Here is a 22,115-nt window from a genome sequence, read left to right as displayed (position 1 = left end):
ACCCTTTCTTCAAAGTAAAAGAGGAAACAAAAAGACGTTGCAAACATGGTTCTCGAGTTTTCTTCATTTTTTCCTTTTTTTATTATTTTACAGCAGAAAGAATATAAAGCATTCAGAAAACATCTTCCATATTTTAAGGGCAATTCAAAACGTTTTGCATGGCTTCAGCAGCTGAAATCTCTTTTTTTTTTCTTTTTTTTTTTACATATCCATCGAGTCAGTGACGCTTGTACATGCACAATTACAAAAATAAAACTTACAAACAAGAGAAGGGGAGAAAAAGGAGGAAAGCAAAACACATTAGGAGAACCAAGAGGAGATGAAACTTTGAAGGGCAGGGGTCGGGAGCGGAGAAAAATTGGGTCACATAACAGGGAAAGACAGAGAGAAAGACAGCTATAGAGGAGAGGAAAATAGATCTAACACTAGTTCACATGCAAAGTGTCGAGGACCCGTAACTTTCTATCAAAGCAGGGCCTTTTTTTTTCTTCTTGGTTTGGAATTGATGAAAACGTGCAGTTCAGTAAAGGGTGCCATATAATTGCTGTCCATAAACTACTGAATGCTTGTCTTGCAATACTGGCATTTGCATAAGAGTAAGTCGACTACATGTGTCCAATCATTTTAAACTTCACTAGGTCTATAGGTCTCCACAAAATAGTTCTTTATTGCTCTGTGTCCACAAGTGGAATATGTTGTAAAACTGTTTCTGTTCTGTTGTCCTGATGTGCCTACCTTTCTCCGGTTTGGGTGCTTGGGAAAAAGAAGAGGAGGAAAGGCAGATTCCCAGGTCAGTTCACAGAACATCTTGATAATACTGTATACTAATGCAGAGAGCTCTATCAGCTAACCTGTCATCCCATTCATAAATGGCAGTAAAACAAGATTTGCAGGTGAACTTTTCATATAATTACACTCTTAATCTTAAATACCCTCTACACTTTGTCACTTAGATAAATTAAAGGCCTAAAGAACTGGCCAGAATTATACTATGATTTGACAGGCTTCTATGAAAGAACGTCAAATCATTTATCTTAATGAGCTATATATAACAGGACTTTATTCCAGGGCTCCACTGGTGTCGGTGATGTTCAACGATACTGAGAGGAAATGGATTATATTTCATATTCACTCATTTCAAGGACTTCAGTATCGTAGTGGTGAACCTGTCTGGCCTAGATTCTTTACCAGAAAGCACTGCTGAAAGATTTTTCAATTTCAGCGTCTTCTGCTGTGAATCACGTGTCCTGCTCTGTTTCCTCCTCCCCATTTTGGCACCCTGAGTAAAAATTACAGAAGGGAGGTGAACCAGTCCCTCGGCCCGGAGAAGAGCAACGCTGCCTTCACCGCTCAGTGTACAAGTGAAACCGACACCTTGATATATCTGCATGTGTGCTGTGCGGTGTCTTGTGCGTGTGTTTGTGTGTATCGTGTGTCACTTAGCTAATACTTGCTATATATATACTGTCACAATGGTCTCCAACCTTATCCATTTGTTCCTATTTGAAGTTGGGAGCACACTGATCAAATCTAAATGAATCAAAAACTAAAGAAAAGGTCTAAAAAGTTAGAGCTTGCTCTAAAAAAGAATCCTGTCCTCATGCTTTGCCATGAAAACGTCAGCAGCTACTGAGTATTGATCATCGGCTCAATTTGTAGGTCTGCCGTCTGGTCACATGCCCTCTGTCTTTCTGAGTTCTGTGACACGTCAAACCAACGTTCATCGTTTTACAGAACAGTAATTCTTTTAACAAGTCTATCTGACTATCGATTCTAGGAAAATAAGCATGCTTTAGGTGCAGTTGTGTCACCCTGTTAACTATTTTACCCATGCAAGCATAATAAATCCTTCTCCTTTTTGCCACAACATTGCATTGGCTATGCATTCTAACCACAGACTTGAGGATGAATGCAAGGCAACAAACCCCAGTAGTGGCATTTCTAAATGTGAGATTTTAACAAGCTGTCCCAGTACAAAACAGAAAACAAAAAACAAAGAAAAAAAAAACAACAAAAAAAAAGTAGCATGTTGACAAGCTGGAGTGCTGTACTGATACTGGTGTGAACAGGGAATATCATATTGTAGCTTTGGTGAGTGTAAGGTGATGGTGATCGTGTGTGTTCATGTAGAAGATACAGCACTGAATGTGGGTGACCATGTTCTCTCAAACTTTCTCAGCCTCAGGTACATTATATGCATTCTGACATTAACTTGGCGTTATCAGGATATGAATAGGCACTTTCTACATAAACACTCAGGAAATAATGTTTACATATCAGATGAGTGGAAAAAAAAACAACAAAACAACCAGTCAGTCAAGGAAAAAAAAATTGAGAAAATACCTATTAAGCCTAATAATTATTTAACAAACATGACAACACTTCAATAAACAAAAATCAAGTTTTTCAGTGGCACTTGGCTGAATAATCACATGTCATTACTTGGATACAGAAAACACTCTCTTCTAGTTCTGGTAGGAATATAATATAAGAATTGGACAGCAACTGGCAGGCAACTCTAGACCAGCAGCTCGAGTGGGTTCTCTCTCGGATTGTTCCTACAGCCCAGTCATTACTGCTATATACAAGACACATCCTCTGCCTCGCAATTATAAATGGCACCAGTGCATTACAGTCGTTTTGGCTCACTGACCCTGCATCCAGGTGAATGACAACTTTCAGTGCTGTCCTTCTGGATAGAATCGTTTTAGCACCTTTGACTGTTCATTTTGCAAATGTGTTTTCAGCTGCTTGACCAAGAAATCCAGTTGTGCACAATATGCTACACGTGTTTTTTTTTTTTCAATGACACATCTTTGTTCTTTTGGAATACAAGGTATATTTTGACCCTGGCAGCCTTGATCAAGGAGGATTTTTTCATTCACACATATTGTATTAGGAAAATCTGATCACCAGTGTAAAACAGGGATTGATAAATCAGTGCTTGTGGTGCAACATCGAAAGAGGTGAATTCAATCTGTTTCCATGACAGAGCACATAAAATGGATTACTTTATCGGGACACCATGGGCAAGGCTGCCATTTACAATCTTTAAGATCAGACAAGATACCTCAGTAACACGTCACATTCCATTTGCAATGACAACAAAAATAAAAGTCAAACTTTGCTATGGTGTATTCAGTGATGGTAAAATGCTGCAGTTACCTGTGGGAATGGTGGAGACATGAGAGACTTATATGCTTTCTGCTTAAATATGACTCCCTCTGCAAACTGTGTACCTTATTGATCTGATGATCCTCTGCCAGTTGTGATCTTATGGTCTTTAGTGCTAGTGTGTATTTCACTGTATGATTATCTGTTCTGCAAAAATTAACTTAATTCTCTTCTTAAGCTATATAGCATTCACAAACCTTGGCACCATTGGCAAAAGATTCTTGGTAGCCCAAAAAAAAAACAAAAGAGAAAAAACATAACTGTACTTGTTTTAAGATAATTTTGCAGACTTCTCCTAACTCTAAATACAGTATTTTTTTTTTACTTTTTCATATTGCAATAATATCATGCTTTAGCAAAATGTTCTTCTCAAGAACGATCAAAATAAAATAAAATACTCTAATAGTGAAATAGTTTTAATTTTACAGAGCATAGCCACTACTGCTTTTGTTGTTTTTTTTCCCTTTTGACTCTGTTCATACTTTTCATGCACATAGCTCATTTTTATCCCAGGTATTTACACTATATACAAACAATACAACCATTCTTCTTAGGCATTCAAACAAAACTATACAAATATTCTGTTTTTGTCTCGTACCTGTTTTTGACCCATTTTTAATGAATAAAATAATATATTTCTAAAATACAATCCCCTTTGGGTAAATGTTTTTTCCTACGTACTTTCAGCCTTCTTTATATACAGAAATCGCTCAATTGTCAAAAATATGGATTTGTCAAACCCCTATTTTGGGACAAGCTTAGGGACCCCTCAAAGAATCTCTAAGACGTCAAGGCAATGTATGTGATCTTCCCCTCAAAAGCCTTCACAGGCTCTGAAGTTCATTTAAAAAAAACAGTAATAACCTGCATGACCAGAACCATTACAACACAAAATAGGCAAGTTCATTTTCCCTTGTTTTAGGATTCAGAGGAGCAATCAAGGCAAACTGAAACAAAAGCAAAAGAAACAGGACAATACAGGGATAGCTTCATTACTGAGATGGTAGAACTTATGGAGGAGAGGATGGGTATGTGCACCACTAGAGTGGAAACAAAAAGAAAATCATAGGATAGGCTGAAAGACTAGACCATAAGCACACAAGCAAAGACTTTTCTTGCCAAGAAGTCATGCATTTTTTCTTGGCAGGGTTCAACAACATAGAGTCTGAAGATACAGATCATCAATACATTAGACTTGATGGAACAAATACATTGGACAGTATGGAACAAATTCAAGTAATAAAGTGGCAATATATACGGTAAAGCATAGGTTTTTTTTTTTTTTTAAGAAATGGCAAAACAGAAATATTTCATCCCCCATCTGCATCCGCATATTTAAACCCCCCGACTACATTCATTTGTAGCTCCACCCGTGTGGGCAGATTGGTGGGGTAGAGCACAGTGGGACAGAGGAGCTTTTAAGCTAAATTGAATATTATATAATCTACAGCAGTGGATAGAAGTGGGTGTGTGGGTTAGCAATATATTTGGTTAAAAAAGAAAAATCCTTCTTCAAATGAATTGATTGGTCACTTAAAAAATTATGAAATACAATTAGAGCCCAGAGTGTTTCTGCATGGTCTCCCTATCCTCTGAGATCTTCTGCAGCAGCCTTAATGTACGTCTCTTCAGGTCCTCACATGTGACAGACCTCCTCGGACATGTCCTGCGTTCGCTTCCTTGATCGTCCAAAAACCTTTTCATATCCAAAAAAGACAAAGCAATCCATGAAAAAGTGCAAAAAATGCCATGAAGCAAATGTTCTGCACCCCCCCACCCCGACCCTTAGAGTTTATAATCCCGTAGAATTGCCACTCCCCGAACAAAATCAAGTCAGTGGAAAGAATAGATATGTGAAAAAATGCTGTTGTACATGTAATAGTAGTTGAACCAGTAACACTGCAGAAGTAGTAATAATTGCAGTGCTTGCATTGATGTTTTTTTTCCATTTCTCTTGTAAAATGTCTCGGGTACAAACAAAAAAGAAAAGAGGAGTCAAGAGAGTGATGTCACATCGCGAGGGGGCTCTTCTGAGGGGTCTCATGTTCCCTGGCCCTTTTCAATTCTTTCACCCTGGAACACAGACAGAGACAGGCGTCCATGAATACAGCAACCATGACTTGAGCGTCAAGCTTATCAAGACACACACAGGCTGAACAGCATCACACTGTTCAGCCAGAACTATCACAACAATATCAAGTCAGCCCAGATCATCAGGAACTACGGCTGGTCTGTGAAAGGAAACGTTGGTCAGGATTGAGCTGCACTTGCACTTTGGAATGAACAAAATGGCATAATTATGGCACAATTACAGAATCATTACTGTATAAATTTATTACATTTCACAAAATAAGTACAAGAAATCCTTGTCATGAAATGCATTTAATTTTAAATGTTCCAAAACAATATGGTAATTAGATTATAGTTATTATACTTACAGTTATTCTAAATTGATATTACTCATTTCAAAGTGAAAATTGGCCCTGAAAACGCAGCCATGTGACACTAATGTGACGACCTCTGGTTACGACAAATGAAGATTAGAAAACAATGTAGAACTGTCCTGGTACATTTTTAAATCTAGTTAGTGATAGACAATCATTGGACTAAATGTTTATGATCAAAGTAGAGGTCCGTTCCACATTAAAAAACTGAAAGAACTTAGAAGTCAAAGAGGTCAAGACTGAGAAGTAATTCTCAATTTGTGGAAATATAAAGCGACTGATTCTCTGTATTTCATGTCTTCTTCTGGCAGTTCACAAAAGAACACCACCAGAAGCTGGTGTGGGTTCATAGAGGAGACATGCGTCTCAAGTGTGTGAGCAAAAAGCGGTCAGCCTTTTAAGTACACAACAATCTTTATCCTAAAAATGGATTTTAACACATCAACCACCAACATGTTATAGATTTAGACCTACCCTGGCAGAAGGTAAATACTGCAACATTTATGTAGTGAAGAGAGGCCGACCAGGGGTAGATGCATGCTTAGATGCAGTGTGTGCGCACACACATCATGTGCGTGTCTGTGTGTGTGTGTGTGTGTGTGTGTGTGTGTGTGTGTGTGTGCGTGTGTGCGTGTGTGCGTGCGTGTGTGTGTGTATGTGTGTGCTGCGTCCTCTTATGCTGAGCTGGTGTACTCCCTGGAGGTTGGAATCCATTAAAGCTGTGTGCTAGAGTCCCAGTGGGTGAAGGAACCTATTGTTTGTTTTTTCATTGTGACCTATATGCTATCACAGCTTCCTAACCTATTATCACAGTGTAACAGACGAGGCCGCCATAAGAGCAACGACATCAACAATGTCACCTGCTCTAAAAACACGGTTCCCTCATTTAGGACAGTATACAACAGATACGGAACATAGTAAAAACATGTAACATGAATGTCAACAGCAAGGAGGTTCAAGATTTAACCAAATGCTCAAACTTGTATACATGCTATATATGGTGTTCATAGCTTTTTCCCATTCAGCTGTTTCTTTTTGTACTGTATTTTTTAATTTGTTTTGTTTTGATGAACCAATGGGCGGATTCCATTCAACAGTTTGACACAGTTTTAGAAAGTGGAAATCGGACGGAATAAGTTCCCCTCTCAGTCTGTTGAGTGGCTAGAAACAGGACACACAGCCAATCAGACAGACAGACAACTACTTGAGAAACAGCAGGCCCATAGCATGCCTGAAGGTAGAAGAGCAAGGCCCATAGTTGTCACCACTTGACATGCAGCAGAATAAAACATGATCGAGAAAAAGCTTCCCGTTCTCTCACACTGGCTATCTGCATAACCACACAAAACCAAAATTAACAAAAAAAACAAACAAAAAAACAAAACAATAAATAAACAAAAAGTAATTTCCAAGGAGAGAAAGACAGAGATAAAGAGAGTCAGAGAAGTGCCTGTTAAGTGTTGCAGTGATATTGTCATTCATAAGCATTTTGTTAGTTTGAGATAGGTTCTGCTCTAAATCTGAGCTTCTCAGTCCACCTGTGGCTCCAGTTGGCAGCCTTCATGCAAGCAGGCATCAAGCAACAGTGATGGAGAAGGAGGCAGGGTGGGTGGAAAGGTGGGAGAGAGAGAGAGAGAGAGAGAGAGAGAGAGAGAGAGAGAGAGAGAAAGCGAGAGAGAGCAAAAGAGAAAATCAGAGTGAGGGAAGGAAGGAGAGAATGCGAAGGCCGAGACCTCAGGAGGAGATAATTGTATTATTAAAGAGTGAGAGCGAGAGACAGACTGGGAGATAAGAGGGGGAGAGAGAGGCATAGAGAATAAACAGGGAAAGAAGGAGAGAGAGAGAGTGAGAGAGTGAGAGAGAGGCACGAACTGAGTTGCTGAGGCTGCACTCACCCGCTTGAACAGTCTATGGTCCATCAAGGGGCTTGGCATAAACAGCAAAACAATACCAGACAGCTATTAGCACACAGTAGGCACTGTGAAGGAGGGGGCGAGGACAGGTGGGGGGGCCAAATACAGTGAGGGGAAGGGAGGTGGAGCTTAGGTGTTGGAGACATTTCTAACCACCCAATTTTTCCAACAAAGGTAAATCAAACACATTACACCGAGTAAAGAGAGATGGACAAAATCATGAAATCAGTGGTAGTTTCTACTATGTCTTTACCGATTAGCTCAATGGGATATTATTCTTCTAAGCCATCGACCAACCATTGACTTGTTGTTTCACTTATGTAAAAGTCTGTGTGTGTGTGTGTGTAAATATGTGTATGTTAGTATGTGTGTTAGTCAGTGTCGGGGTCTACCTGTGGCGACAGCGACGTAGGAACCTCATGATCTTCCTGGCAGCCTGATCCTGCCTCTTTGTGAGCAGACTACCTCTGTAAAACAGCAGATAACAGTGTCATACTGTGTTTATCTTATTTGTAGTAGTAGTAGTATATTCAAATATTTGTCCTTAACACGTAGCTGAGTATCTACCTCAGTTTGTGCTGCACCAGGGCTGCAGCTGCCCCGCGATGGTGGGGCTTCAGCCTGCCAAACTCCTTGTAGCTGCGGTAGTATTGCTGAATGAGCACAGCGGCCCTCCTGCTCTGCTGGAACTTCTTCTGCTCATGGTAGCTGCGAAATTTACTCTGGATAAGGATGGCGGCCTGCGTCATCTTCTTATAAAGTGCATACTGTTGACAAAGAACAAAACAATATGTCACGCTGTGTCGTGTGTGAATACTCCAATGGGGCTACAAGATCGCGCTGTAGTAGTAGAAGAGCACAATCTGAAGTTTGGCAGTGAATTCAGCTGAGTGTTTTACCTTCAAGGCTATCCATGTTAGCTTGCAAACAGAAAAAGGGAAAGGTTGTGAATGATGCACTAAAACTTAAAATGCTGAAAAGCTTCATTGGTATATTGAGTATTGAGATTCATTCATAGATCTGCCTCCTAAAAGACCGCAATATAGACTAATTAATGAATTAACTGCATATCAGGAACACTTCAACACTTTGTGGTTACCTGTTTGTATTTCTTGTAACATCGTTGAATAACAGCAGCAGCTACTTCCTGTTGTTCTCGGAGCGGCCGTCCCTGTTGGAGAGTAGAGTGGGATAGGTCAGAGGTCACAGTAGAACCTGCATTTCGCCACAAAGGAAATTAGTTGATCTGTCAAGTCTCCCTGAGGATCTCCTGCTGGTGGGCAAATGATTGCCACCCTGGAATGAATCCAAACCCTGGTGGACTGGCCCCCATGTGAGCAGTGGGGAGCAGGAGGAAAGCTGTGGAGCGACAGAGAGCCAAAGGTCCACCTCAGTATCAGCTGGCACAACAGATGACTGTAAACAACAGCGAAAAGTTTGTCATATGAACACTTTGGTAGCTGGGGGGTGGGTAGCAAGTTGAGGAATGGGATCGGGCAAGGGGGGGCTGGGGGTGGGGACTGGTGTGTGGAGAGCTAGTTAAAAACAGGCAGTAGCAGGCTCCAAACACCTAACTGAGAAAGAGAGAGAGAGAGAGAGAGAGACAGAGAGAGAGAGAGACAAAGAGAGGAGAACATAAACTTAATTGTGTCTAATTGGAGCAGGGGTAAAGGGGACAATGCATCGTTCCTCTAAGCAAGGCCATGCTCTGCTCAAGCCACCTTCCCATGCTGAAACCACAGGGACATATTTGTATATTTCTTTGTTTATGTTGTCATGTGTTTATGAGCAGAGAAACAGAGAATGAGACAGAAATAGAGACAGAAAAATGTGAATAATATTATGATTAGAAACTCCATCTCCACATCTCCAGATGAAACATGTTAATGAAACACGTCACAACGGCAAAAATCAGAGCTCCATAGCTTGGAACCAAATAAAAGTGAACCCTTCAACATCTCCCCCAAAAGCCCAAAACAAAACCATCCAATTACTCCAGTCCTAACAGCACAGCCCTGCCACTGCAGGCTGCAGTACACACAGCATATGGCACCCGAGCGCCAGGCCTGTACCTTGTACTTGCGGAAGGCAGTTTGGACGAGGCGGGCAGCCTCATACAGCTCTCTCTGCTCTGGATCTGACAGAGTCAGCTGGGCCAGGTCTCGCTCCACCTTGCTGTTGGAGGCATTGATGAACTCGCTCCAGTCAGCTGGGGATGGGAGTGTGGACCTCTCCAGGGGTCCCTCTCTCAGCGGAGACCCGCCAGGACTGAGGCTGGGGTTGGATGATGGGGTCAGGGGTTCGTTATAAAGAGATCTGAGGAAAGAGGATGACAGACATGTTCATTTCTTTTCAGACTTCTTTATTATTATTGTAGAAATGCTGCAGGTGGTGATTATGCAAGCTTACACTACACCTGTTTACTTCACACTTACACTTGACTCTGACCTAGACCTCTAATTTGGCAATGCATGCACTACGCATAAATGTGCTCTTCACCCATTTTACTCCAACAACGTAGCAACCTTTTTGGACAATACCACAGTGTAAAGTAAAGAAAGAAAAGGACACACACATACTCTACACACACCCACTTACTGGCTATGCAATATGCATATCTGCTGTTCCCTGCACGATGGCACTCCTTACCGTAAGTGTAGGATGCTCGGGAGCTGTTCCACATCTCCCAAGTAGTTGGCCAGCCAGTTCATGGTGTTGCTGACCCCTGACGTGTCTAAGGGCACAGAGTCTGCAGCGGTGAAGTTCTCCCTCTTGATTCTCTCTGGCGTTGCTTCAATGATGTGCTCTGCCAGCGTCATCATGTTTACCTGTTTTGTTGAAACAAACGAAGATGAGTTTACCACCACATATAAAGTATGTTAAGAAACAATCTAGCTTGGTGATTGTGCATGGTCTGGACATGCAGGGTTAATTGCTTCACTCTATGACAAAAATGTTGGCTCTAATGTCAATGGAAAGGGTAATAATGATGAGAGTGATATTGTTGTAGGCTAAAATTTCTAATCCAGCACTTCATCGTTTGGACGATCAGTTAGACTGAGATGGATGGCTGGAAGAATCCCTTGGCTATGGAAGTGGATCGATAGAGAGAGTTTATTATGCAGTGATGGTCATTAACAGAGTGCCCGATTAGCCTGGTGTGTATCGCCCACCCGATGCAGAGGGCGGACATAAAAGAGGTAGTGTGGTACTGTTATGTCCAATTTAAATGTCATCTCGCCATGCTGTATTCACTGGTGACTGTACTGACAGGCACGCCATTTCAAAAAAGTGGCCCCACAGAAATATCCATATCACATCGTCACTCTGATAGTACACATGCTTTATGTGCAAAGTGTATTATTTGTATTTGTATGGAGGTTTGGTTTTTATTTTTTTCACCAACTTTTACAAAAACAATGTTTGAAAAAGGAGATCAGTTAACACTGCAACTTTTCTGCTATGTGTTTATTATGTAGTCGTCCTTTCTGCTGCTGTACTATGTGGTATACCATTTACATCAACAGCAATTAAATTGGCCCAAAATGAATTCTTTGGTAGCGCTGGTGCTTGGTTCTGTACATTAAGCTGCTGACTGTTTTGTTTTTAATCACCTGCAGGTCATCCATCTGTGTGAGACAGTCCTGGTTCTCCAGATCGTCCCGATAGGTTAGCAGTTCTGCATCAGCCATTTCTCTGTCTGCCATCACGAGCATGCCTAGCTGTTCCCGCTGACGCAACCGGTTGACCAGTTTCTCCTTCCCCAGGCTGGTGCCTCCACTGACCCCCAGCGCCTTCCTTCCCAAGCCGCTGCTGGAGAAAGTCTCTCTCGAGGTCCATCTGGCTGTCCCCGTGCTGCCTCCTGTAGACAGGCCTTTCTCTGAGCTGAGGCCTTCTGAGGACAGGCTCTTGGGGCTAGAGGACAGCTTGTGGAGCTGTTGCTGCTCCAGGCTCAGAGGAACAGACATGGCCTTGTCAGGCCGAGTCTGAAAGAGTTCTGGGTTGGGTTTATGTTTTTTAGCTAGTGGGAGGTCTCTTTGGCCCTCGCTGCTGTAATAGTTGGAGGGCTCCGATCTGGGCCTTCTCAAGTCTGCAAAAATCAGAGCATGTGACAATTAGCTGCATAATACATAAACAAAGACTTTGTCATACACTAACAGAAGAAAAGGGATCTTCTAATCATTGACTTTTCTTCCAAATGTAAGAGACATTCAAAAAGAAAACTCCACTGACCTGGATTGAGGCTGGTGGTGGTGGATGTGGTTGTAGTGGTGGCAGGACCTCCTTTCTTGCCATTGGGTGCGACTACACTGTCATTTGCCCAGCTGACCATCCAGCTGTCAGTGGTGGGGGCATCGGGACCCGGGGAGAAAGACATGCGAGTCGTGGGTGGTAGAGGGGCTGGTGGCTGCTGCTCTTCCCTCTGTAGCTGCTCCAGACATTCAGCCAGTTTGGTGTGGCCACGAGAGCGAGCAATTGACAGGGGTAAGCGGCCTAGAGAATCAGGGATAACTAGGGCACGTCTGTCCCATTTGTACAGGACCACTGCTGCCTCCAGGTGACCCAGAGCACACGCCCACATCTGGATGGAAAACAGATAAGAAAAGGTAGAGAAATGGAATTGTGGGGGGGGGGTGAGGTTAATACAGTAGATTGTTCGATCTACACCAGCTACAGGTCTCACAACAGATCACACAAACTAGGATTTTCTTCATTACTGCTCTAAAGATGTTCACTTCACTCTTACCAGAGGTGTGCAGGAGAAGTGATCCACATTCAGCGGGTCCACTTCTAACTCCAAATCAATACTATCAGCATGCTTGGTGCTGAATAGAAGAGAGAAAACGATCAGCAACTCACGGCCACTTAGTGTGGCGTACAACAATTACAAACCAAAGCATCACTATACAGTATCTTGAGTATTTTGTTCTCACCGCCACTTGATGAGTGTTTGGATGAGGGTAGCGTAGCCCTGGCCGGCAGCCAGGTGAAGGAGTGTCATGCCTCTGAAGGTCTTGGAGTGGATTAAATGTTTGGACTTGGCCCAGCAAGCTCTGCTCATCATCTTCTCGCAGACCACCACCACGCGGCTCTCGAAGGAGCTGCTCGCTTGCATCTGGCCAGATACACACTCACATAAACAAAAGAGCAAGTCGTTATTGGTTGTTCCAAATTCCTCTTTAACAAGAACAACAAGAACAACAAGAACAACCAAACTGATTCATTTCTCAGTCAATCAATAACAACACAATGTGCTTGCTGTGTGCTGTCACATGTTCATATATCTTAATGCACAACATGTTAGTAGCGTGATGTGGCTTTTTACCTGTGACTGGCTGTTGTTGTTGCCTCCCCCTCCACCTCCTCCGCCTCCACCCCCTCCCCCTGTTCCCCCTGTTCCTCCCCCAGCTCCGCCACTCCCTGCACTGCTCGTCTGCTGGTGGCTGGCCATCTCTGCCATCCTCCTCTCCATCTGCTCCAAGCGCTCCAGGATAGACATTCTGAACTGGTTATCTGGGCAAAACAGTGGGACACAGAAGAAGAAGAAGAACACGTCAGCACATAAGTAGCATCCAGTGTACAAAAAAAGAAAAAAAAAAAAAGAAAGATGTTTGTCTTTGCTGTTACCAGCACAAACAACCCTGTGTCCTGACAAGACAAATTATCACACAATATGCACCACAAGCTGCACTAAATATGTTGCTCAGAGCAGCATTGAGACTGTCGCAGTGACTTAGGGGCTTAACATCATGAGGCATGCAATCAACACTTGTATTAAACTAATTTCTGAGATACTGCAAAGCTGATGGCAAGTTAATTTCCTACCTTCAGCTACAACACACAAAACCCTGATAATCATTATTAATCTCCCCAGAATGTGAGTGAAATAACATCAATCATTAACTTCATCAAAACAATCGGCTTTACTAAAATAACCTTTAAAGCCCATCAATCATCTGCTAATGGCTCCCATCACTAAACTCCTGCCACCATCTCTCCTCCACCACTCAAACACAGCCACAGCAGACTATAATACAGGTTGAATGATTGGCCAATGAGTGGGGGCATGTTAAATATGTCCACCCTTCCATACAGGGCTTCAGACACGCTCTGGGGGAGTGTGCAGCTGAAGGCACTCTCCAGCTGATTAAGTACAGCCTATTATGGCCCTAGAAGTCCCAGCCCACCCCCGTTCTATGAGCCTGTATGGTAGGAGGACCATAAACTGACAGTACTGAATCAATCACAACTTAAACCTATCCACAGTCTTTGAAATCCCAGCCTATCCATACATCAAGATGGATGGAGGTGTATGAGACTTGGGAGTGTTTACATGCTGCTTAGGAGGCAACTACTGCGTCGTACCCGGTGTCAAAGAAGTTTTATGGGTTGTCTCTGCTCAAATTTTCAGCCTCGCAACAAGAAAATCTATTTTCTATGTCAGAGATATAGAACATGCTGCATAATGCAAGACCTGAGTGAGCAAAGGGCAGAGCAAATGACTTCTAGGCACTGAACATATTTTAATTGAAACAAGCACAAAAAATAAACTGGTTGTAACTGGAAAATTAAGCAGACTGTAAAATTGCCAGGCAGGTTTTGCTTCCTGCACAAAATGTGTTTGAGTAATTAATATTAAAAAGTCCAAACACTTATAAACACTGCAATTTAAACTTGCGGTAATATGTTCATGTAAGATTATGAGACGCAAGACTCATTGAGGCATTGAGAAAAATCCCCCCCAACCCCCCCACAAACACTCACCTACACACTAAAAAACAACAAACACTTGAGAGTATGAGTGCGCACACACACACACACACACACACACACACACACACACTCAAAGTATGCTGTGTACAGACAGTGGAATGGGATGGGCACAGAGAGCCCACTGCAGCAGGGAGTATAGAAGACTGCATTAGCATTCCCCATTTAGCCACTATGAGGCCGTTTCTGTGGCAACCTGCTGCCGAACGGTAACTAGGCGACAGGAACATGGCTGTGTGTGTATGGTCTGCCTGCGTGCTATTGGCTTATTGATGAAGGGGAGGAGAAGGACTCAGTACACCAGCAAAAAAAATGGTGAAGGAAAGGCAAACAATGAAAAAATAGAGTCCATAAATCTTCTTTGCTGTGCTTTTGTGTACTTTGCCTATTCTCTTTTCTCAGTGTTGATGCCGTAGGTAGGGACCTAATGACTCTAAGTGGGGAGCCTTCACAGCACGACCTGGTGACATTTGCGCTTTACGGTATCTTGGCAGTCACGGCTCAGGGCTCTGTGGAGAGCTAATGTCACAGTCAAACCTCTTATAAGCCAATGTAAAAGAGGTCAAATAACTGCTATCATTGGACAGAAAAACATAATGTGGCTGGCTGCTACATTACTGCTTTCAGCGACAACATGCTGCGCTGTGGATAATTGAGACCTATCAGTTGAGGTCTTTGCCTTCGATCCCCGTGTGCGCTATCGACTGTGTACGTGAGCGTGCTGTCAGATCAGCAGATCACTCTCATATCAAGCAGGTGGGAATGTTTGCCAAGGCTCTTCTTATGTGGGAATCTTCTTGAGACAGGTGAGGTGAAGAGTTGAGAGCTTGTACCAGACTGAGTGCTTGTGTCAAGAGGGGAGTCAGAGGGCTGAGATAGGTCACAGCACTACAACCTGCCTCGGTACAAGGCTATGCTCTTCCTCTCCCTCTGGCTTACAGGTGGGGAAAGACGTAGACAAGAGATATGAAGAGAGAGAGAGGGGATAGTTAGCGGTAGGCTGACATGTCTTTGTTCAGACCCAGTGCTGCAGTGTGCTGCAGTGCAGATGATGTCATCTCCACCTGCTGCCTGCTGCTCCAAATGCGATGCACGTCCACTGCAGAGGGAGGATGGGGGTAGAGACGAGTGGGAGGAGAGAGGGAGGAGACAGGGAAGGTGAGCAGCCAAACAGAACTGTAACAACACGGTGACGTTGTTAACGCCCTCCCACTCTCCGGTTTACTCCCATGTGACGGTGTGTGGCAGCAGACGTGGTCACTCTCACACATTTAGGGTAGACTGTGACAAGCTATTTTAAACAAGCAACTAGGTGCAAAAATGAGCAGCACTCATTTTATTTTGAATACTTAAAACGAAAGGTGATTAGTCATCTGAAGTGTAAAATTACAGCTGTCAACACACAAGTACGCCTTCCAAAGCCAGGTTAAGTTTCTGCGGGTGAGCCCAGTTCCCTCTCTTGTGGAGATTTATTAGGCATCTTCCCCGTGCTTTTGTTGCTGTATTCACCTGCAGGACTTGGACCCTTGCTAACTCTCCCCATCCAAATTGAATATGAAAAATACAAAAGGAGAGAGATCTCTTCCCTCTCCTGTATAAAAACCTACACCGACTTTCATGCTCTATCAATTCTCATCTCTGGTGTGGGTTCTTCTGTGGAGTGCAGAGTGGTATCTACTGGGGGTTATTCTAATGAGAACAGCTAACAGTTAAGAGTGAAGGATATTTTTTTTCTTCTTTACACTCTGTTACATAACAATTGGAGTGTGCCTTTTGAAATTACACTGATTATGTTGCTAAATTACTTGTCTCCCCATAGAAGTGAGAGCACCACCTCTAACCTGTGGGACGAAAGAATAGAGAGGATGGGGAAAAAAAACACATTTAAGGGTGTTTTAATAGAGTGACTGTTGCCTTAGCAGAAAAGTGAACACTATGCATCAAGAATGTGAAGAAACAACGTGTTACACTCTGTGCCAAAGGTCTTGAACTTTTATGACTGATAACCCAAATGAGTAATTTTGTCGCTGGCCTTGGGAACAACGCTCATTACAGTAAATGTCTAGTGTTGTCTCTGTGGGACCAGCCAGACACTGGCCTATGACCTGGTCCTGTAATATAGATAAAGAGGCTGGGCTCCATAGGGAAAGTCACAAGTCTAGTTTGGTAAAGGCACTTTTGCACGAGAGCCTTAGCAGAAGTACTGTAACATACTTCCTGCATGATAAAACTAGTGCCTGATCTCTGCAGAGTCAGTAGTGTGTCTTAGCGTGTGATGACTCTTCTGTGTCACTGTGGCACTGCTATTGCTTCATATTAGTTTCTGTCAAAGGACATGGATATCCTCTAGAGAATCAGAGAGCACAGGACCTGGCAAGATGTGCATTGGGTTTCAACCCACACGGCGTCACAGCCCTGCCCCATGTGATCTATCTCATATCCGGGACATGGCAGCAGCTCCTCATGAGACAGGTTGACATACAGACGGATAAGGGAGGGAAGGACAGGGCTGTTTATTGACACGCAGTGGAGCACAGTGGGAGTGAGAACAGGCTGAAGGGAGGAAGAAGACAGCAGGAGAGATTACAGGTAAGGACAGGACAAGGATGAAGTGAGATGAGATGAGAGGACAGGACGAAGGTGATGGAGAGGGGGAGAAATAGGGAGGAGGGGGTCAGGAGAGAGAGGACATGCCAAGGCAGAAGTTGTTATAGAGACAGGTTGGAGAATTCAGTGGTTGGGTCAGGTTAGCGGGCAGCAAAAAGCAGCTTTTCTGTCCCTGCTCGGAAATGTCAAGGATGAGGGCAAGAGGAGAACTATTATTGGAGCCCCATTATCTTGGAAACGTGTGGGCGCTTGTGCACACAAACACCTTGTATTTTCATCCTTGGACTAGTAAAATACTGAGTTCAAGTACAAGAAGCTTGTTGAATATACTGTAATATCAACACACAGCAGCAGTCAGGGTCTTAGACAAACAATATAGACTGAAATACACAGTTGTGTTAGAATCATCGAGTGTCTGTTTTTCTGATTTTAGCTCAAGAAATAGTTCCTCTGTCCTTGGTCATCACAGACTGTATTCTTTATTGAAAAAGGCAAACTCATCTTTTATCCTAGAGTGGCTTACAAACGTATTCATAGAGCGAACTCTCCTTAGAGTGTGGGAGGACATCTTTAATCCTCACTTCTGAACCTCTGGTTGTGTTCATGCCAATCAATTTAGTGCTAGACCTCATTATCTCTCTGCAGCCAGTCAACTTCTCACATGTAACCCAGTAGAAAGACCGGAGGCCAGCCTCCCTCTGGGTCTCTGTGTGAGCTGACTGACAGGGGTTGGTATTTGTGACCATGCAGAGGAAGGGGCCAGGCCATCTGGCAGCAGCCCTCACAGCTGGAACACATGGGTGTCTGTTGATTAGGCTGACTTTACTTGACATAGTGTAATGACTGGTTTTGGATTTGTTCTGTCTACTATTGTTTTTCCTTCCTTTTTTCTTGTATGCAGAGTGATAACAGAAGACTGTTCTGACTGTTCAAACAATAATATTGTACAAGATAAAGACATCTTCTGTAGACTCTGTTATTATGGCATCAAATCTATTTGAGGATCCCATCCATCCATCTGCTCTACTGCTTATCCTGTTCAGGGTTGCAGGGGGTGGGGCTAGAGGCAGGGTACACCCTGGACAGGTCGTCAATCCATCACAAGGCTAACACACACAAACTGACAAATGCATTCACAGTCACACGTAGGAGCTAATTAGAGTTTCCAGTGCACTTAACCTGTGAGTCTCTGGACTGTCAGAGGAAACTGAATCACCTGGAGGAAACTCCTCAGACATGGGGAGAACGTGCAAACGCCACACACAAAAAAAGGACAAGAAAGGCAAATAAAATGACCACTACAGATCCAGACAGATTTAGTTTTGCTTTTTGTCATTTTAGCTGTAAAACATTTTTGCCGATTCCTCTCTGTCAGATGATTTACCATGTTTTCTATGTCCTGGTCCTCAATCCAAAATTATTTTGTCAATGGGCAAATGTTCTTTACTGGCCTTGCGTACAACAATTTGTATCCTGTATACAACAGAGGAAATCCTTCATGCATACGGCAATCAGATTTGATGTCAGACTAAAAACAAAAGTTAAACCAGCCACATGCTTGCATCACTGCTAAATTCCTCTTGTATTTCTCTAACAATCTACAACAGAAACAGTTGGGTAAAACTATAATATTAGGAAACATTATGTTCTGAATCCCAACAGTTTCCACAAAGAAATAATTTATTCCCAGCCATATACTGAAGTTTAATAACTGCAAACAAAGGTCACAGTGCTTGAAAGATACTCTTCTGTTCTGCCACAAAGGTGAAGCAGCTCTTAACCTACTGGCATTTGCCCAGATATATAGGTCAATATGAGAACAGTCTGAACGCTGAATAGATACACATCGTCACATTGTAGGTAAAATGCCAAGAGTGCTCGCACTGGGGATTTACTGTCATCTGCTATCACGTTAATAGAGTGAGGCAGTATTGGCTTTTTGTCTTGGAAAATGGGGTAGTTTGATTTTTTTTTTTTTTTATAGGTGTTCAATTGATACAGTAACAAGTACATATCATTAGCTTCCTATTTGCATAAACAACTATATACTGCTTGACACAGGAGCTGCAGCCAGGAGTGCAAATGAGAGATGAGTAGAGAAATAATTTCAAAGATGAATCAATCTGATATAAAACACCATGGCCCAAGGGACAGGACGTCTCCAAAGCTTTCCATTAATAGTAAGACAACACAGTTAGACTGAATGCATTCACAGGATTCTCAGCCTGTTCTCCTTTTTTTTTTCTCCTCTCAGTCGTTTTTAATACTTTATACTTAGAATCACATTTCAGTCTTTTGTCATATACTGGAATGCTGTCTACAGAATACTGTAGCAACAATTGTAATTTCCAACTGTGGACACACAGGAGAGTGAGCAGAGACATAGACCTGAGATTTACAGCCATCTGATCTTGAATGTGATATATGTTATGCTTTGTGTGAGACTGTGCATATTACCCCCCTCTATTTTAATTCTTTATCTGATGACAACTCAGAGGGATACAACTGCACAGCGTGCTCAGGGACTGAAGCTGACTTTGATAAGCACGTTAGCTGACTGACCCACAAATGCAAAGCAAAGCTAACAGCAAAATATAAGCTCTTTCCCTGGATTTTAGTTATTAATATGCAGCACAATTAGCAGAAAATAGGGAAAAACATATTATCCCCTTATGCTTTATAGCAGATTGGGTCTTATTAGGACAGAAGTGGGCAGCTAAATGCAAATTTCAAATCACAGCACTGACATATTCTGATTGATGCATGACACAATGTGACCTAGTCCATACCACAGACTACAGCCTCAAAACTGACCAAAGGCTCTACTAAATACCTCTTTGACAGTCCCACCTCAAACTACACACAATAAGCTTCACAAAGGTAGTATCCATTGCACGACTATTATGTGGGATTACATTAGATAGACATGGTGTTATTCTCTATATCTACTATATCTTGGACTTAATTGATTTTAAAGTGGATTATTATAAGGTTGGATAAATAAATTGTCACCATGTGAGAAAAAAAGAAAATTAACAAATCAAATTAAGTGTAATAGTCATTAACAGTTAGGGGTCTTGATTGAGTGAAATTATGAGGGAAACTTGAACTGAGGCAAATAAACAGCCAGAAATGTTGTGCTCCCTCTAAATGACTGTTTCTCTGTAAATGTCCCCGTCGCTTTAAACCTTCTAGTCTGGGGTGATCCATCACCTCCAGGTGTAAGCATTCCCACATCAGTGCTGCTGTTGCAACAACTACTACTATTGACATTGCTCCTTTTATCAATATCATGGGTAAAGCCACAGCAGTAACATTGTTGCCTAAAATATTATAACAAGAGATTATACCTGTTATTTTTGATATTATTAGTACAATACATCTGATATACCATATTATAACTTCTCATGTTAGGAACATTTCCACAGATAGTAAGGTAGACAGATAGAGAAATAAACAGTCTTTATTGTCCCAGGTGGAAAATGTGTTTTCACAGCCCCATGCCCCTACATGTATCCCCAAATACACTTACATACAGTATATCAGTATATACAATCACGTATAGAGTGTTCAGTGGGGTGTTTTATTTAGGGCTGCTGGAGCACAAGTATTACCAAAGTGAAATGATCAGTATTAACATTGCTACCCATGCTGCTCCTGCAGCAAGCACGCAACTACTACAGACGCTACTCTACTGCTAACACGACTTCAACTATGACAACTAATACATGATTTTGTGAAGTTCAGCCAAGACACAAACTGTTCCTGCTGCTGCCAAATATACTATGATACACCATTTTGCATTAAAGTGGCCAGTAAACAGCGTCACTTGGTATTACTGCGATGAATGCATGTGCGGAACACCTTTGTACAACAAAGTTGTGTCGTGATTCAGCCAACATTTGCAAAACATCATCTACAAGACTTTGCAACTTTGGTCTAATTGTACAGTATCTTATACAGCGCTGTTCAGAGGCTACTATATGGGCGATGCTTCTCATTCTACGCCTTGAATATAGAAAAACTCTAAACTTCACAGACGAGCAACAGGTAGATAAATGCATATCTGCAGCTGTCTCGCTTTAAAATATTCTGGAAAGCTCTAAACCAAAGCATCGTTTGAAGACTAAACAGGGCTAAAGTGAAGTCGCTGTTCATAGATCCGTGCTGCTGGAAGTTGTTGTCGGCGGCAACACTCGATGGACTGCTGTAGCAACGTGTAGTTAATTGTTTAATTGTGTCTTAATTGTTTAATTGGTCCATGCTGTTGTTATAGTCAGCCCCGAATGCAATTCTGAACCATGAGACAACAGCACAAGCAGATTTCACCACCGACACACTGGCCCCGACAACCTGAGCAGCACTCAGGGCTGCGACAAGCCTCTAATGCGCTAGACAAGAGCAACTACCGTACTTTGAACAACACGTGAAACAGCACTTGCAGCGTGAAGACACTTGCCTGAGTGGATCACAGTGACCACATAGTTCAACAGACAAGACACACAAAAACTACCAGGAAACAGTCATGAGTCCTTGTAATGTTTTGACAAAAAGTACCTAGACTTGGAAAACAGGCAGAGGAGAGCTGTGAGTTAACTTCCTTTACTGTTCAAAATGCCAGGACATCAAATATTTAGTCACTGAAGGCGTCTTAATGAGTCTCTAATTTGCCCAAGCACTAGTCGTGAGTCAGGAGTTGGCTACTATCAACGTCAACTCTCCAGTGTTCTGCAATGAGGCAGAATCACATGAAACACTCGAAGAAGCATGTGGCCAAAACAGACTATATCAAACTCCGCTACAGCACTGAGACAGTGTGACCACATGAAATCACAAGAATCACTTAGCATGCGGGCTATTCCAAAAAACGTGGAACTTTAACTTCTTGTGGCACAAGCTTACACGAGAAAGGCGCAGAATATATATATATATATATATATATATATATATATATATATATATATATATATATATATGTAAAAAAAAAACAAAAAAAAACAGCTCAAACACAACACAAACACAGCACAGCACAGCACTATAGCCATAGGTTGAACTTAACACTTCTAACCTTCTATTTTATTTTCCATTGGTAGAGTCCACCTCAAAGCCAAGAAATACTGCCTCTTTTGTCTTTTAGGAAATGCAGGTGTCATTCACTGGCATCCTGACCCAAAGGAGTCCAACCAAAGCTGCATTTCACTCAATT

At 42.4% G+C, this 22,115-nt stretch overlaps 1 protein-coding gene across 10 annotated transcripts in view; it reads right to left on the bottom strand.

Moving 5' to 3' along the window:
• Positions 1 to 49: 49 nt before the first annotated feature.
• The window catches only part of camta1a (calmodulin binding transcription activator 1a), a 284,590-nt gene continuing 262,524 nt past the window's right edge, over positions 50 to 22,115 (bottom strand). For 5 of the 10 annotated variants that reach the window (XM_056383864.1, XM_056383860.1, XM_056383865.1 and 2 more), the window contains 13 exons: positions 12,858 to 13,045; positions 12,466 to 12,662; positions 12,279 to 12,357; positions 11,765 to 12,113; positions 11,146 to 11,621; positions 10,181 to 10,359; positions 9,604 to 9,847; positions 8,631 to 8,702; positions 8,431 to 8,451; positions 8,099 to 8,298; positions 7,924 to 7,998; positions 7,514 to 7,544; positions 50 to 5,247 (listed from right to left, as the gene is read on the bottom strand). In XM_056383864.1, the coding sequence (XP_056239839.1) occupies positions 5,215 to 5,247; positions 7,514 to 7,544; positions 7,924 to 7,998; positions 8,099 to 8,298; positions 8,431 to 8,451; positions 8,631 to 8,702; positions 9,604 to 9,847; positions 10,181 to 10,359; positions 11,146 to 11,621; positions 11,765 to 12,113; positions 12,279 to 12,357; positions 12,466 to 12,662; positions 12,858 to 13,045 (2,144 nt within the window). In that variant the 3' untranslated portion in view covers positions 50 to 5,214. The remainder of the gene's footprint in view (positions 5,248 to 7,513; positions 7,545 to 7,923; positions 7,999 to 8,098; positions 8,299 to 8,430; positions 8,452 to 8,630; positions 8,703 to 9,603; positions 9,848 to 10,180; positions 10,360 to 11,145; positions 11,622 to 11,764; positions 12,114 to 12,278; positions 12,358 to 12,465; positions 12,663 to 12,857; positions 13,046 to 22,115) is intronic. The other 5 variants (XM_056383862.1, XM_056383869.1, XM_056383861.1 and 2 more) reach the window with 4 other exon arrangements.

The sequence above is a fragment of the Seriola aureovittata genome, chromosome 9 (genome assembly GCF_021018895.1).
Source record: "Seriola aureovittata isolate HTS-2021-v1 ecotype China chromosome 9, ASM2101889v1, whole genome shotgun sequence".
Classification (NCBI taxonomy): Eukaryota; Metazoa; Chordata; class Actinopteri; order Carangiformes; family Carangidae; genus Seriola; species Seriola aureovittata.
The sequence above is the reverse complement of the archived record's forward strand: the minus strand, read 5'-3'. Positions and strand labels throughout refer to the sequence as shown.